The 17,479-nt window shown below is 51.8% G+C and overlaps 1 protein-coding gene across 1 annotated transcript in view; it reads right to left on the bottom strand.

Annotated features, from left to right (window-relative positions):
- Window positions 1–9,769: 9,769 nt before the first annotated feature.
- The window catches only part of LOC102943820 (NACHT, LRR and PYD domains-containing protein 3), a 194,752-nt gene continuing 187,042 nt past the window's right edge, over window positions 9,770–17,479 (bottom strand). Inside the window, exon 13 of the mRNA XM_043549318.1 lies at window positions 9,770–10,462. Within this exon, the coding sequence (XP_043405253.1) occupies window positions 10,372–10,462 (91 nt within the window). The 3' untranslated portion in view covers window positions 9,770–10,371. The remainder of the gene's footprint in view (window positions 10,463–17,479) is intronic.

Here is a 17,479-nt window from a genome sequence, read left to right as displayed (position 1 = left end):
GGGGCCATGATACGTAAATTTGTAAATGAGCACTCCAATGATTGGGACCTAGTGTTGCAGCAGTTGCTCTTTGCCTACAGAGCTGTACCACATCCCAGTTTAGGGTTTTCCCCATTTGAACTTGTATATGGCCGTGAGGTTAATGGGGCCATTACAGTTGGTGAAGCAGCAATGGGAGGCATTTACACCTTCTCCAGTAACTAACATTCTGGACTTTGTAACCAACCTACAAAACACCCTCCGAACCTCTCTAGCCCTTGCTAAAGAAAACCTACAGGATGCTCAAAAAGAACAAAAAGCCTGATATGATAAACATGCCAGAGAGCATTCCTTCAAAGTAGGGGACCAGGTCATGGTCTTAAAGGCGCTCCAGGCCCGTAAAATGGAAGCATCGTTGGAAGGGCCATTCATGGTCCAGGAGCGCCTGAGAGCTGTTAATTATCTCATAGCATTCCCCACCTCCAACCGAAAGCCTAAGGTGTACCATATTAATTCTCTAAAGCCCTTTTATTCCAGAGAATTAAAGGTTTGTCAGTTTACAGCCCAGGGAGGAGAGGACGCTGAGTGGCCTGAAGGTGTCTACTACAAAGGGAAAAGTGCTGGTGGCGTGGAAGAGGTGAACCTCTCCATGACTCTTGGGCATATGCAGCGACAGCAGATCAAGGAGCTGTGCACTAGCTATGCGCCGACGTTCTCAGCCACCCCAGGACTGACTGAACGGGGCATACCACTCCATTGACACAGGTAATGCTCACCCAATTAAAGTCCAACCTTAACGCTAAAGCTAAAACTGCTGTAGAACGGGAGATCCAGGATATGTTACAGATGGGGGTAATCCGCCCTCTGGCAGTGCATGGGCATCTCCAGTGGTTCTAGTTCCCAAACCAGATGGAGAGATACGTTTTTGCGTGGACTACTGTAAGCTAAATACTGTAACTCGTCCAGACAACTATCCAATGCCACGCACAGATGAACTATTAGAGAAACTGGGACGGGCCCAGTTCATCTCTACCTTGGACTTAACCAAGGGGTACTGGCAGGTACCGCTAGATGAATCTGCCAAGGAAAGGTCAGCCTTCACCATCCATGTCGGGCTGTATGAATTTAATGTACTCCCTTTCGGGCTGTGGAATGCACCCGCCACCTTTCAAAGACTTGTAGATGGTCTCCTAGCGGGATTAGGAGAATATGCATTCGCCTACCTTGACGATGTGGCCATATGTTCGGATTCCTGGGCAGAACACCTGGAACATCTACAAAAAGTCATCAAGCGCATAAGGGAGGCAGGACTAACTGTTAAGGCGAAGAAGTGTCAAATAGGCCTAAACAGAGTGACTTACCTTGGACACCAGGTGGGTCAAGAAACTATCAACCCCCGACAGGCCAAAGTGGATGCTATCCAAAAGTGGCCTGTACCAAAGTCAAAGAAACAGGTTCAATCCTTCTTAGGCTTGGCTGGTTGTTACAGATGATTTGTACCGCAATACAGCCAAATCGCTGCCCCACTGACAGACATAACCAAAAAGAAACAGCCAAATGACGTTCAGTGGACCGAAGAGTGTCAGAAGGCCTTTAACCAGCTTAAAGCGACACTCATGTCTGACCCTGTACTAAGGGCCCCAGTCTTTGACAAACCGTTCCTACCCCGATGTGTCCGAGCGTGGTGTGGGAGCAGTTTTAATACAGAAAGGACCGGATCAAGAAATCCACCCTGTAGTGTTTCTCAGCAAAAAACTGTCTGAGAGGGAAAGTAACTGGTTGGTCAGTGAAAAAGAATGTTATGCCATTGTCTACGCTCTGGAAAAGCTACGCCCATGTGTTTGGGGACGGTTTTTCCACCTGCAAACCGACCATGCTGCGCTACAGTGGCTTCATACCACCATGGGAAATAACAAAAAACTTATGCGGTGGAGTTTAGCTCTCCGAGATTTTGATTTCGACATCCAACACATCTCAGGAGCTTCTAACAAAGTGGCTGATGCACTCTCCCGTGAAAGTTTCCCAGAATCAACTGGTTAAAATCGTCCTTGAGATGTGGAAGATATTGTTAGTCTTTATATACTTGGTAGTATATTTAGAGGTGCATGTGTCTTATTCACTCTGTTTTTTCCTAGAGCTCCAGGAAGAAATCCCAGCCAGCGTTTCACCCTATCTGTGATTTGGGGTGTGTGTCATAAATATAAAGGGAAGGGTAAACCCCTTTAAGATCCCTCCTGGCCAGAGGAAAAGCCCTTTCACCTGTAAAGGGTAAAGAAGCTAGGATAACCTCGCTGGCACCTGACCAAAATGACCAATGAGCAGACAAGATACTTTCAAAGCTGGAGCAGGGGAGAAACAAAGGGTTTGGGTCTGTCTGTGTGATGCTTTTGCCGGGGACAGAACAGGAATGGAGTCTTAGAACTTAGTAAGTAATCTAGCTAGATATGCGTTAGATTCTGATTTCTTTAAATGGCTGAGGAAATAAGCTGTGCTGAATGGAACGGATATTCCTGTTTTTGTGTCTTTTTGTAACTTAAGGTTTTGCCTAGAGGGATTCTCTATGTTTTGAATCTGATTACCCTGTAAGGTATTTACCATCCTGATTTTACAGAGGTGATTCTTTTACTTTTTCTTTCCTTAAAATTCTTCTTTTAAGAACCTGATTGCTTTTTCATTGTTCTTAAGATCCAAGGGTTTGGGTCTGTGGTCACCTATGCAAATTGGTGAGGATTTTTATCAAACCTTCCCCAGGAAGGGGGGTGCAAGGTTTTGGTGAGGATTTTTGGGGGGAAGACATTTCCAAACAACTCTTTCCCAGTAACGGGTTAAACGTTTGGTGGTGGCAGCGAAAGTCCAAGGGCAAAGGGTAAAATAGTTTGTACCTTGGGGAAGTTTTAACCTAAGCTGGTAAAAGTAAGCTTAGGAGGTTTTCATGCAGGTCCCCACATCTGTACCGTAGAGTTCAGAGTGGGGAAGGAACCCTGACAGCCAGGTTGCTTGTCTTTGTTTCTAACTTTTCGGCGGTGTCACTCAGTAATGCAATAGCAGCAGCAGCAGCATCTAGATCTTCTAGGCATTTGCCACCTACCCTTGCTATACCAGTGTTTGTGTTGCTAATACACTTCTTGACTATCCAGTCTATGGCAATGCCAAACAACAGTGGAGATACAATGCAGCCTTGCTTCACACCAGCATCCATGTTGCACCAGTCTGTTGTCGATTGTTCACCCTTAACCCCGTCTGCTGCACCTTGATGTGGCTACTGGTCCAAAGCCTTGATAAAGTGGGGAGGGTTGAGCTCAAGGGCAGCCACTCACCCTGTAAAAACCCTACTGGTTACAGAAATGGAACCAGGCTGCCACTCCAGTGAAAATGGCTGCTCAGCAGAGAGCACTGCTGACCCCTCGAGCTGCATGAAGGCTCCGGGTAAAAGTGAGTCTCTGAGAGTCAGGACCTTGGGACGTTTGGTGCTGGCAGTAAGGAAACACTTCAAATTTGGTTACTGGAGCATGAGAACAATGTCCCAAACATCAGAGATCTCGCAGATCATGAGGGAGATGGACAACTATAGACTTGAAATTCTCTGGGCATCAGTGAGAGGAGACTGCCAGGTGCAGATAAAGAAGCACTTCCAGCAAGACAAGAAACATTGCATTTATTCAGGTCGTAGTGACAAGAAAGAGAGAGCAGTGCTCATTATGACAGAGTCTGAGGAAAAATCACTCGTCAACCAGGACCCTATTAACCAACTATGACAAAGTGGGATTCTCTGTATTACTTTTATGACCCTTATGTGTGCCTTAGTTTCCCCGGTGTGCTGCATTCTTACCAGTGGGTGAAAAAGGACAGACAGTCTGCTCTCAGGGCAGGCTAAGAGACTTAGGTGTGAATGCTGCCGACCTGTCTGAAACTGGAATGAGTCATTGGAGGAGGACTGGCTGAAGCAGACCCCCTATCAATGGGGAATCTGTGAGGACAATGGCAACCCCAATTAGGGAGACCTTGGTACCTAGCAACCAATGGCGACCTCTCTGCAGGAAGCCAAGCAGTGTTTTCCCAGCTGGCCAACAAAGAACTGGTGGGGAGTGAGGTGGAGGAGTTATGACTTGGCTGCTGGAATGAGTCAGGGGCACACCCGGGAGTCTGACCTCCTTGGTCAGAGACTGGGAGACAGAGCTTGCCCTGTGGGGTTCACTACCGCTGGGCTGGGTGCTGGCTACCCAGAATGGACAATGCTTTAACCTTCATTTCTCTGTGCTAACCAAGGACTTCCTGTGCTGTGTTCCAGCTGACTAATACACCCTTTTGTTCTGGCAGCGCTGGCTGAGCGTCTGTGATGAAGCAGCGAATTTTCCTAGTGTCTAGCATGAACACTGTGTGTGTCTCAGTCTCCCCACATGCTGTGTGTTTAACGAGGTGGTGGGAGAGGGGGTTTGTTGTTGCAGAGGACCAGGGGTGACCTTGCCTAGCAGTCGGGACCCTGGACAATGGCCCGGAGATTGGGTACCCTCGCAACTGGTGACCTGGTGCCTGGGAGGCCCCTCAGCTTGGAAATTAGCTGGTTCTGGCCAGTGGGAGTAGAGTGAGCTGAGGAGAGAGGACCCCGGTGACCTGACCAGCCGGTGGAGGAACAAAGGACGGAAGAGAGGAGAAGAGGCCCAGGTGACCTGTTTACCTGGGACCGAAGACAAAGGATGGAGGAGGGGCTATTGTGGAAGATGATGTAGGATGAGCAGCTGGAAGAGGGGGCTCCTGGGCTGGGAACAGAGAGAGGAGGCTGAGCCCCATCGGGGCTGGAAGAGGGCCAGTTGAACTGTTCTGAGACTGGCCAGACCCAAGACCCTAGGAACCTGAGGAGATGCACAGTAGCTGTCTCCTTTCTGCACATTTCAGGAGGCGTGGGGGAAGGAAGAGCTTCTCCACATCTCATTAAGATGCCTCTCCAGCAGGCCTGCCAGTAGCTCTGCTGGGAACTCTAGGATAGTCACCCAAAGCGTAACTGTAGTGTGTGGGAACTGGGCAGTATCCCTTTAAATAGTTTAAGAGCCATCCAGTGGCCCTAAATGTCTCCTTCGTTTCAGAACCCTGCAGTGCGTGTGCAGCCAGGCCTCGCATGCTGTATCCAGTTAGCAAACATGATTATTTGGAGCCCACTGGGCCCTTGTGGTTCCTTCCCATTCTGTTTGTTGTCTAAGGAGCGAAAGACCCAGCAATCATACGGCCCAGCGGCAGCAGGGAGTGCGGTGTGGACACGCCGCCCTGCTGCACCAGAACCTGGCTGGCTCGTGCCGACGCATTGCAGGCTGCAGCTTACAGCAACTGAATCCCGCTGCTGCAAATGGCAGTGATGCAATTGTCTAGTGTAGATGGGACTGCAGGGGCGAGTTGTCTCTGGCTCTCCATGGATGATGGATGGGAAAACAGCACAGCTCTTAATAGAAGAGCAAGGCCCAGGTTCTCGATCCAGCTGTGGCCCCTTGATGCTGCTGCATTGGTGCGAAGAGGCTATAGAGCCACTCAGCCGACTTCCTGAGGGTTCCCCTGCACTGGAGAATCCCCAGGTGCCTGAGCGCTGGCACCGTGGCTCCTATTCACCCCACTGCTGTCCCCAGTGCAGGGGGTGAGAGCAGGGGAAAGGCAGGGAGGCTGGAGTTCAGCTGACCCTGGCAATCCCTGGCTGCTGGAACATCCCCCTGGGGTCACAGGCAGCCGGGCACAACCTAGAGCAGCGCTGCAGGTTCTCTAAGTCCCGCCAGGCCCCAGGGTGAGGGGAACACACAGGGAGCTGACAGCCACGTGTGAGCCTTCCACCCTCTCCCCTAAACTCTGTCCCTGCACCAAGTGCAGCTTGGCCAGACCAGAGAGTCTGGGTCTGAGGTCTCTAGCAGTGGAGGGGTGTGATGGGTTTAGAGAATAGAGGCTGGGAGGGCTCCCTGCTCTGTAAATAGGCTGGAGAACAAGAGCTGGGTCCCATGGAGACCAGGAGAAAGGGTGGGGTCTCTCTGGGCCACCTCTTGCGAACAAGGATCAAATTCCACATCCTGAGCTGTTTATAATAAACCCAAGGAGTGAAGAGAAGGGGTGGGGTTTCCTGGAAAGATCAGCCCTGCTCAGCACCAGGAGCGAGGTCTTTCCCTGCCTGCTAAGGAAGAGGCCTTTCCTGCGCACAGGGTTCTCACGCAGGGCCCGTTACCGCACAAACAGCATGTGATTAAAGGTCAGTGCTGGAGTCCCCACCTGCTGTGAGCTAGGGGCTGGCAGGAGGAATCAGCCACTGCTCACAGCCTTGCCCCACAAGGGACTCGAATTTATTCCTTCCTGAACAACGTCACAGAGAGAAGGGAAATCAGTGGCAGCTGGGAGTGGAAGTGGGGGAGGGGGATGGAGTGAGAACTGAGAAGGGACGGGGAAATGTTTCAAGCTGCACATGCAGGTGTGTGGATATAGATACAGACCCAGAGGGAAGTGATGCCAGGGAGCCAGTGCACCTGGGGCAGGGGGCAGGGGGCAGGGTGTGGGCTCCAGAGGGCAGGGGAGCAGAGGCAGGAAGAGGAGCTGATGCAGCAGGATAGGAATGAGGAGGAGCTGAAGAGGCCAGGCCAGCAAGGGGGTGGTAGGGAGACACCAGAGGGAATTGGGCAGGTCTGATCAGGCACGGGGCAGGCCAGCCCAATGGGGAGTCCTTGCTGGAGCCCAGGAGGACGTACAGCAGCTGTTTGCAGGTTAGGGGGCACCCAGTTGGGCACCCAGAGCACTGGTTGACAGGGGCAGGCAGGGAGGGAAGAGCTGCTGCTTCGTAACTCCAAAGGGTTTGGAGCACCCAGAAGTGCTGCAGTGACGGTGCCAGGGCCGGGTGCCATGGTGCGGTGCTTCCACACTCGCTATCTGACCACAGGGCAGCTTTACCCTGTATCCACACAGAGAACTGAGTCTATCTTTGCAGTTTCGATGCTGTCTGGGTACTTATACCACAGTTCTTGGCTCAGCAATGGCTTGTGAGAAATCAGGCAAGGCATTTTGGGAGCCATGGGGAATTATGGGAGATGGTGTCAAACACCGATAATCCGCCAGGCAGTGTGACCGTTTCCATACCCTACTCCCAGAGTGTTGCCCCAGCTGGACAAAGAGGGCTCACTGTCTGCTCAGAGCAAAGCAGGAGCAAAGTGTGACAGCACCAAAAACCAGGAAATGAACCTGTCTGTGCAGGGCATGTTCCCTCCGCAGCGCCCCCTGTGGGATACAAGTGTGTCTTGTATCACCCAGCCCTTCGTCAGCCGGCACCAGGCTGTCAGCAGAACAGGCAGAGAGACAGAAACTCACCTCTCCGGCTGGGTGCACTGGAGCTAACCCCTTCTAGGCCCAGAGAAGGGTAAAACCCCAAGAAAAGCAAACAGCCCATCCCAGATGTGCCGTGGGCCTTCCCCTCCTTAACCCTGCCCCAGTGGGGGAGAGGACTGGATGACCTCTTGAGGTCCCTTCAGCCTTACAAAGACCCAATGACAGAGCAGGAGGATGAAGCAGGATCACCTCTCAGCGGCTGCAGAGGCAGCTGAAGGCTGCAATGGAGGAGAAACCCCTGGTTGTCTTGGACTTCCTTGCCACCGGACACAGGTGCCTCTTCCGCCAAGATTTGTGTGGCTGCCGTGTGCAATGGCTCCCCCACATTAAACTACTCACATGCAGGCTTCTTTCACAGGAGCAACTTTTATAAAACCCGTGGAAGAGTCATCCTCGACCTCGAGGGATCAACGATTACTACAACAACACGTCTGTGACTCCTTCAGGGAGCCTCTGGCCAGCCACAGCCCCCTCAATGTCCTCTGGGCACCCCCAGAAAGTGTCCTGAGACGACTGTTTCTAGCGCAACTCACCTTCCCCTCAGGGTGCCTGGACCATCCGCAGTTATGGGAGCAGGCTCTGTTCTCGGCCAGGCCTCACCTTGGGAGCTGGGGACTAGAGGTTTGTGCTCCTCCCAGAGCCACCTCCTGCAGGGCCGGGCTTCTCCCTTTTGAACCTTCCCTCCAGCCCTGACGTGCCTGGCAGGTGCGGCAGCGCAGGGCTACACGAATCCATGGCAGATCCCTAACCCCTTCATGTCTGGTGCGGGATCTGGACACCCATCTTCACATCAGCCTTGCTGAAACGCAGCTGTCTGGACATGGGGCTGTGCAGGGGAGAATCACCCAGAGTGTGTTTGGGTCAAATTCCACTTTGAGTTACCCCCTGTCGAGCCCCTTTGGCTTCTGCAGGAACAATCCTGCGCTGGCAGGAAGATCGTGGGTCTTGTCCATGTGTAACTTCTATGGTCAGTGGATCTGCACGGATGTAACTAAGGGCAGAATTTGGCCCTTGTGACCCAGCAACCTATTGGCTCCATCCCAGTCCTATAACAGAGGAATTACCATATAAACCAGTCCAGGTTTAACAGGATAAATTGCTCCAGGGCCTGCTCGAATTCTACAAATTGACATACTGAAAAATCCAGTTGATGGCTGCTGAGCTAAGTTGCCTTTGGTATGGAGGGAAACAAATACACACGTCTTCAGAGAGCAGAAACATGTTAAACGCTGACATAAGATGCTCTACACTTTCCCCAGAGAACAATGAGAGATGAGGAGCATTTGAAAACAGGTGGGTGACACCTTCTCTGCACTCTCATTGCTAGTCACACCTCAGCCAGGCATTACTGTCCCTCCAAGCACCCGAAGGCAGACAGAGCCTAGGAAAATCCACCTCCACTTGCACTGGAGGCTCCGATTTTATGTCCAATAACTTCACCAGTAGTCCTGGGACTCTCCCTAAAACGTCTCACCCTTCTGCGCTGTTTTCAACCCTTTTGATAAGACTGCTGTATGAGAAAGCTGCAGAGGTGCCACTCAGCGTGTAATGGATCATCATCCACACTCACAGTGTGTGAACTAGCTTAGGACTCTCCCTGAGGCCACTTTTCAATTACAGGGGGGGTTCTGTTGCAGTTGTCATGAACAGCTGAGTTTTGAAAGTGCTTTAAAATCCACTTGAGTAATTAGCTAAGCCTGGAAATTGCTAGGCCAGTAGAAGGTCCAGGGTAGAGCCTGTGGTTCAAATTTGGACTCATTTGGTCAAGAGGTTTCCACGTTACATAATTCCCTGTCCACCACATGAACTTACTTTCAAAACGTAATAGTCTTCTAATACTGCTTAGCACAGAGCTAAGGTAAGTCCAGTCCTCCTCCTGCCTGGTCAAACCCACAAACAAATACCCCCAAACACACACAGTGTGTATCTTAATTGTTGTGTAATGGGGCCTGCATGTGTGTTGTATCCATATGAGCAAGGGAGTAGTTGTGAGGTGAGTGTGTTCACTTGTCCCTCCTCGGTCATGCACCAGAGCAGCAGCATCTGTCTGGGTGCACGGGGTGCCTGTTAGGGCTTTTGAAAATACCAGGTGATGGGCCACGTTGTCCTTAACCATCTCTCTGCCCTGCTCCTTTGTTCTCCCCTCCCAGCTGGATATTCTGGGTCCTTTGTTGTTACTCTCACCACTTTTCGGAAAAAGCCAGGAGCACCCAGAAAGTGGGGGGGAAACAACCCCCTTCCCCTTTTCCTAGCCAAACCGTCATTTTGCCAGCACAAGCTTCTGAAAGTGTTGACTGGCATGGATAAGAAACTAGGACCATGACAAAATCTCTGTGAAACATCCCTGAGGACACTCCCGCCCGCCAACCACGCCCCCCCCCCCCCCCGGCCCGCTCTGCAGAGTATGGGAAAACTTTTATGCATTAACAGAAATTCTAAAAGTGCAGCATTATTTCTTGATACATGAGCTTTATTGGACTCCAGCAAAACTGACAGAAACATACATCTAGGATAAACCGCTGTTGGAGATGGATAGAGAAAATTTCCACTTAATAGCTGTGGAGTTGTGTAAAATTACAAGCCCCTTGTAAATAAACACGTAATAGTATGAACCATTGTAGCAGGACAGTTCCCCTTCAGATCCAAGGATGGTTCTTGAGTCTCCCCCCTGCACTGACAGACTGAAAAGGGGAGGTTACCAGACCCCTGCATCTCATAATCCCACATCTCTCCCTCTCCTAGGACTGATCCCTTTTCTCCCTTCTGTTTCCCCCCCCCGCCCCCCAAAAAACCAGCTACCCCATTGCACAGTGAGAATAGAGCAAACCCAACCCCTATTCCTAAGCCTTTTGCCTTCATGCAGGAGGCTTGGCCCTGACAATCTCTACCCAGCCCGTGCCACAGATGTTGACATGTGCTGCTAGAGTCCCCGGGGCTGGCAGAGTTTAATTTTAATAGGGGCAGGTGTTCTCCCACTTCCCAGCTGCTCCTTTAGCCAGTGGCAGAGCAGCCAGGTCAGAGCTGCAGTGGTGCCGTGGCTCCCGCTCACCAGCTCTACCGTATCTGTATGACCAGGTCAGGTTTTGTGTCTTTCACAGCATCCAGCTCTGCCCGCATTTCTTCAGTTATCCTCACATATTTCAAGCTGTGGGGAAAACAGGGAAGGAAAAGGACGTGTAACTCTCTGCAGCCGTAACACCTGAGCCCACAGCCCCTCTGAAGCACCATGAGCTGCATCCACAGGATCTGTGTCAATGTCACGCCCCTGCCTGCTGAGTTCACGGCCAGCAGGTGCCTCTCACTTGGGGGAGGGGAGGAGAAGCGCTGGTGCAGCCTGTAGCCTGGTCTGCTCCCCCCCAACACACACCCCACTGACACTGTGAGCTCTGGGCAGTGACAGCTGCACATAAAGGGCTGGATTGTGCAGCCCTTGTTCAGTGCGGGGAGCACTTACTGACAGGGACAGTCCCATTGATCACTGTGGGGCTACTCAGCACTCACAGGGAGCAGGGGCTGCAAAATCCAGCTCAGAGAATCTCCCTATGGAAGCCGCCTGATCTCAGCTCTCATTGCTGCACGGGCTCCTCACCCGCCCCCCCCCGCCCCCCTCCCCTCAGTAACACAGCTCTTGAAGGGGGTGAGCTTTTAGCAGCTGTTGTCATGTAGGCTTGGCCTGAGGCTGCTAAAATGCAGGTGGGGGCTCAAACTCCAGCCTGGTTGCAGGAAGACAGGAATATTTCACTTACTCTTGTATTTACTTTTACAGTCAGTTCAGGAGAATGGGGTTTGTCTGTCTGCAGCCAGTTTGGTAGAGCAGGAGCCAGTGCTCACTTCAGAGCATGGTGCTTGTGATGCTGATAAACCAAGGGCAAGCTCTGGCCAAGGCCGTAGGCATCAGCTAAGAACTGACAAACTCATAGCTGGAAGCCAGACCAGCTGACTGGTATTTTAGTATCGTTCAAAGGAAATGTTAAATGTATAAGAATGTGTTTAGTATTTAAACTTCATGAAAATCTGGTGGGATGTAGCATGCATTGTTTCCACGTATCTGTACCCTGTTCTAATGGAATAACAAGCATTTGCATTGAATATGCCTCTGTAAGGAAGTAACTCATCAAACAAGAAAGAAGCTGTGTTTAATGCAAATTAAGAACTCTAATAGACAGGGCCAGATTTACACCTTAAATGCCCCTAGGCACAGCATCTTCAGCGCACCCCCAACCCAGATACCCCCTCCACAGCCTCCCCACCACAACTGCACAGCACCCTGCACACCACCACCCCCCACCTCCCAGCGCCCGCCCCCCCCGCACAGCCCCACCACCAGAGTTGTCCAGCGCCTCCTACAGATTCCCAACTGCCCAGCGACTCAACACACACAGACCTCCCCCACCTCCCACAACCCCCGCCAGTGCCCAGCACCCCCCACAAGCCTCCCACTGCTCAGCACCTCGAACTCCCTCAATGCCCAGGCCCCACCCCACAAGCTCCCTCAGAGACCCACTCTCCTGTGCCCTTCCCCCCAGCCACACTCACCAGCTCCGCTGGGAGGTGACTGTACCTGCCGGGCTGAGCTGGCAGCATGGCCAGGGACAGTCAGGGATCGCTCTGGCCCCTCGGGAACAGAGATCAGCCAGGCTGGAGCAGGAACAGGAGTGGGGCCTATCCAGACCGGGCTCCCTCAGGACCCACTTGCCTGGCACGGCCCCCTGTGTTGGTCTGCTGAGCTGTTCCCCTGCCACAGGGGGCTGCTCTGCCTTCCCTGCTGGCAGGAGCGCTTCAGCAGGGCTGCGTGGGGCCATCTCCCCTTCAGCCGCCCCACCCCTGCCGGGGTCCGGGAGTGGCAAATGTTGAATTTTTAGGCACCACTAGAATGACAGCGCCACAAGGCACGTGCCTACTGTGCCTAACTGGAAATCTGGCCCGGTGAACAGAAAGGTCTTAATTCCTGCACATTGAAAGCAAATGGTCACTGTGTGTGAGATCAAAGACCAGTCTCTAAGTGCATTCCTCTTTTCCCGCCATGAAGAAAGAACCCAAGTACGGCCATCATGACTACCTGGTTTCTGTGAGCAGAAGCTTTTAATGTGGACACAAGGAAAATTCTTCATCTTTTGACTGTTTGAATTTTTATATTTATTCTCATTTTAGTTACCACTAGTAGTGTCCACTCCCACACATGCCTCCTTCCTGCTCTGTACATCTTCTGAAGTTCTGCTCCATTTGTGCTGAACTGTAACGTGATCCAACTGGTTCCCTGTTCCTCTGCTACCTTTTGAAATTATAGACTGTAACTCACCTGTACATACATTTTTACCTGCTTTAACCTCTCAATAACTCTCATTTCTTTTTCTGGGGGTGTGTCTACACAGGAGTGGAAGCCCAGGGTTAGTGGGACGTGAGTCACCTGACCTGTGTCTGGAAACCCGGAGCTTGAGCATTCACTCTGCATTTTAACCCTTGGTTAAGAATTTTCTGACCTGTGCTTGAATCTAGGACTCTGGCACCCACACTGCCGTGCACAGACCCCAGTCAAAGTAACCCTATCCCAGAGTGCCTAGCGCCTGCTCCCCCTCCAGTGTAAACACTCCAGCACTACGAATGTGTTGCACTCTACTTACTGCCCACCCGATTTCCTAACAGTGACGGTGCTGTTGATGGGATTTGGGTGCCCGTAAGGACACACGAGTACAGAAACTGCATAACTAGCTCCTTTGGTGTCTATCTCAGTAGAACGACTGCAGTTTGTCAAGATACTGAACTGCCATCTAATCTGAGAACTGGGCTCTCCACCTCTAGGCTGAGTCACACTGGCAGGAAAATGCCCATGTGCTCCTGTTCTGAGGATAATTAGGACGTCAGTCTCCAGGGCTGTCGAACTATTCAAATGAAACTTTGCAATTCTTAATTTTTAAAGTGGGCCGTTCAATGAAGGTGATTTTGTCTGGTTGGCTTTTTATATATTTCTGTTTTGAAGGTTGACATAAAATGTAGGTTTCAGAGGAAAAACACCCCCTGACCCCAGCCTGGCTGCTGTTGGCTACAGAGTGGTGAAGTGTATCCCCAGGGCTTGGGGTGCAGTGTGCTCCACCATCCTGCCACAGCCCAGGAGGCAGGGATAAGGGATCCCCGGGAGTCTGTGGGGAAGTTTAGAGGCTGGCTCCCACTCACTGCTCTCACAGTACACACTGCCTGGACACGTCTGCACACGCAGCCCAGGGAGGGCAGGGGGAGCCCATGAGACAGGGACAGAGAGCGGACCATGAGGCTGCCTTTGAAAGGGGGAAGGAGCAGAAGGGCTCTCAGTTCAGAATGGCTGGGGCAGGGATGACCCCCAACATCCTGGCAGCCACAGGCACTGACTTTATTTCTCCTGGTGGATGCTCCCCCCGGCCCGCCCACAACAGGGCCCACCCTGGCAAGTGATCGGTGACCAGCCCCAGGGCCTTGAACCACTATGGCTGGTGGGTGCTGCGCACCCCCTATTTTTTTTCTGTGGGTGCTTGAGCCCTGGAGCATCCATGGAGCCAATGCCGATGCTGGCAGCTGGAGCTGCCTCCCACCTGTCAGCATTGCTCTGTGTTTCAGGCAAGCTCTGCAGAGCAGCAAGGAGGAGCCATAGACAGAGCTACCAGTGCAGGAGGCTATGGGGAGGTTTTGGGGCTGGCTCCCACTCGCTGCCCTGACAGTGAACGATGCCCAGGCGCCCTGCACACACAGCCCCAGGGAGGGCGGGGTGGGGGGGGGGGGCAGAGAGAGGAGAGGGGACCAAGCGGGTGCTCTGTAGGGAGGGGGAACAGCCAGGGTGTCAGGGGTCATCCTCCCCCAGCCATGCTGAGCCGGGAGCTCTGCCGTCCCTGGGGCTGTTTGCGTAGGGGCATCTGGGCAGCATGCACCAAAATCTGGCTGTGCTCTTGGGACCAGGAAGCAGCTCTCTTTGCAAAAAACTTCTTTTGATCAGTCTCCATTGAAAACCTGCAGGCTCGCTGAAAGTGTGCTGGCAAACCGCTGCTCAGCAGACAATGGCTTAATGCTGGTCTGAGCTGCTGCAGTTTGCAAAGGGCGATGTGGCTTCTGTTTCCAATAGAGTAGAACAGACTGCACTACCCATTGTCCGCATAGAAAGGACTAAGGACGTTGCCTCAAGGAACTCTGGGATACATCTGGAGGGACCCGAGTCAAGTTCGGGCCACGTGAACAGAGGAAAGAAATAGGGCTTGAACCCTAGGTCTCAGCTTAACACAGGCTCGGACGCTCCAGTCCTGCAGCGTCCTGGACCCTAGGTTTGAGTCCTAGATTAACACAATGGATGTGTGGACACAAGGGCAGTTAGGCTTGAACCTGGGCTTACGTTCCTGTGTAGACACACCCTTAGTAATGAATCTCTCAATAGCTTACTATAGGATTGGATGCCAGTGTCTTTGGTGTGAGATCTAGGATGCAAATCGCCCTTGGTGAGTGACTTGTCTCTCGGGAGGTGTCCACGCTCCTAAGTCCCACCCCAGACAGCTTGACAGTCCTGTTCTATGGAAAGGGATGTGCTAGTGTAATCCACCTTACCCAGCATGGCTCTGTCCCCCTCTAGTGGCTGGACCACATGGAAGAGTTGTGCTAAAATCACTAGTTTGCAATACTGGCAATTCCCCACCCTGACCTGAAAACATGATGAAAGGCAAAAACTTGCACATTTTCCCTTATTCAAAATGGCTGCCATCTCCTATTACGGCCAATGTGGCTGAAGCCAGCAATACGGCTGCCATTTCCTTATAGTCCATCTGCTCGTGGAAGTGAGGCTGCCCTTGATAAAGTTGGCTGCCATCTCCCACTGTTTTCAATGACATGGAAGCCATGCTCACAGGCAAAATGGCTGCCACTCTGGTTTGGGGGCTAGACAGGGCACAGGGACTGTGAGGTGCTCCAAGGACAGTGCTAAAAGTAGATGGAGAGAGTGAGGGGGAGCAGGGCAATGGGGGGTGATACCAGTCAGCTCTGTGTTCTTGGGGAACCAGGGCACAGTATCCAGCCTGTCTGACTCATGAAGGACCACCCCCCCCCGCCTCTGCTTAAAGGACTTACAGAAAGCGATGAAAAGGCGGTGGGAGACACACCTATCACCCTTGTCAGGAGGGGTTTAGGATTAAGGCAACTCACCTTGCCTCATCTGCATCAAAGATGGGACAGGGAGGCATCTCCATTAGCATACAGCATGGAGAACAGAGATTCCAAGGCAAGAACTGTGCTGAACTCTGGGACCAGGGAAGCACTGCATCCTGGGGGACCTCTGCTCCAGATGTTAATGAACCTACGCCTGAACACACCCAGCTCAGCAGTTATCAGACCAATTCTAGTAATAAATCCTTGATTGATATCCAAACTACTGAAGCTGCCTAATTACATTGTGAGCTCCCTGGAAGGAACACCACCCATAGCCAGGAATGATCAGTTCCTATTGTCTAGCCTAAAGAAAACCCCACAGTCTTCAGTTTACCCATAAACAAATATAGTGTTCTCCCTTGAACCACTGTTGTTTCCCTACAAAAAACCCTACTCTCGCTCAAGTAAGTGTTCTGATGCCTGGATCCAAACTCTGAATCAGTTCCACTGGGACTCCATCTTCTTCTGACTGATCGTGCTGGGTGCTCTGTCTGTCTCCAGCACTTAGGACCCTGAGCTACCACCATCACCTGGGAACGCCGACCAGTTCAAGCTTCATGCAGTGGTGAGACCCTAGCTCTCTCTCTCTCTCTCTGTTTTCTTTTCTACCTCAGGTATAACTTTTGAACCCTGACTTGTTTGATCAATTTTTATAATCTTTAATAATGTAACTGTTATGTCGATGTAAGCAGTGTCAGGATGAGATCCACCCTGACATCTGCTGGTGAGGTGTGGCAAGTTGTGGAAAAGAACTTCAGGGGCTGATCTCATTTGCATAGGCACACCCACCCCGCCTAGAATGAGGCCATAGCTGCCCAAATGGTCACTTTGGCTGCTGTGCGATCCCCAGTGTCTCTGTTACTGGGGCAGGAAGAATAAATTGTTATTATCCTGATTATGGGAACTGTGCTTGGAACTGTACTTGGCCTTTTCTTATGATGGAGGGACTCACCATCAACTAAGCAGCACTCGCTAGGCAAGGGTCATGGGTTCCAAAACTCTGTGAATTGAGAGAGGGTGGGGACAAGTATTAATACTTGGTGGCATGGGCCTCTTTGTGAGGGCCTTACATGGTAATTGCACTTCCTCCTCTCTCCACTGTGGAATATCAGAGCTCATTTTGATTTTATTAGAAGTCTAGTTACAGACTGCTGAGCTCACTTTGGGCTAATAGTGCACGAGCACTGAGGCTCCCCTACTACAAGCTGAATTCACCAAAGAGCTGAACTGACTAAGAGCTGAACTCACTGAGCGTTGTGTTAAGTAGTGGGGGAGCCTGAAGATATATTGTGGAGCAATTTGCGGGATGGCTGGAGTGCCCTGTGGACAGGCTGGTGGAGCAGTTTGTAGGACGGTGGGAGCTGCTGGTGGGATACGGAGCAGTTCGTGGGACAGCGGGAGCTGCGTGTGGGCCGCAGAGCTGAGCGAAGCAGTTCGTGGAGCGGAGCGGAGCAAAGGCCTATGGAGCTGTGGGGCGCTCAGCTTCAGATCATGTAAGGTGCCTCTTACCCCCGCCCCCATCTCCACCCAGGTTTGGAGGTAAAGCTCTGCAGATAAACTTTCGAACTCTGGGGCTGCCCTGACCAGGGACAGAGACTTTTGGGTCATTGGACTTTTGGGACTTTGGGTGATTTGGGGTTGCTGGACTCAAGAACCAAAGGGAAAGGGCATGCCCCAATTTGCTTGGGGTGGGTTTTTTGCTCATGGGTTGTGTTATGAATCCTGTTGGTGGTGTTTCCCCAACATAATGCCACATTGTTTCTCTCTGTTATTAAAAGGCTTTTTGCTACACTCAGACTATGTGCTTGCGAGAGGGGAAGTATGGCCTCTTGGAGGCGCCCAGCGGGGGTGGTATATATTTGTCCCAGGTCACTGGGTGGGGGCTCGAGCCGGTTTGCATTGTGTTATTGGAATGGATCCCCTAGATATTGAACCCAGCCCTTGTTGCTGCCAACTCTGACGGGCAGAAGGGTTACATCTGTTTAGGCTCTCCTTGTGTGGTTATCAC

The sequence above is a fragment of the Chelonia mydas genome, chromosome 6 (assembly GCF_015237465.2).
Source record: "Chelonia mydas isolate rCheMyd1 chromosome 6, rCheMyd1.pri.v2, whole genome shotgun sequence".
Classification (NCBI taxonomy): Eukaryota; Metazoa; Chordata; order Testudines; family Cheloniidae; genus Chelonia; species Chelonia mydas.
This window is presented reverse-complemented; position numbering and strand designations above follow the sequence as displayed.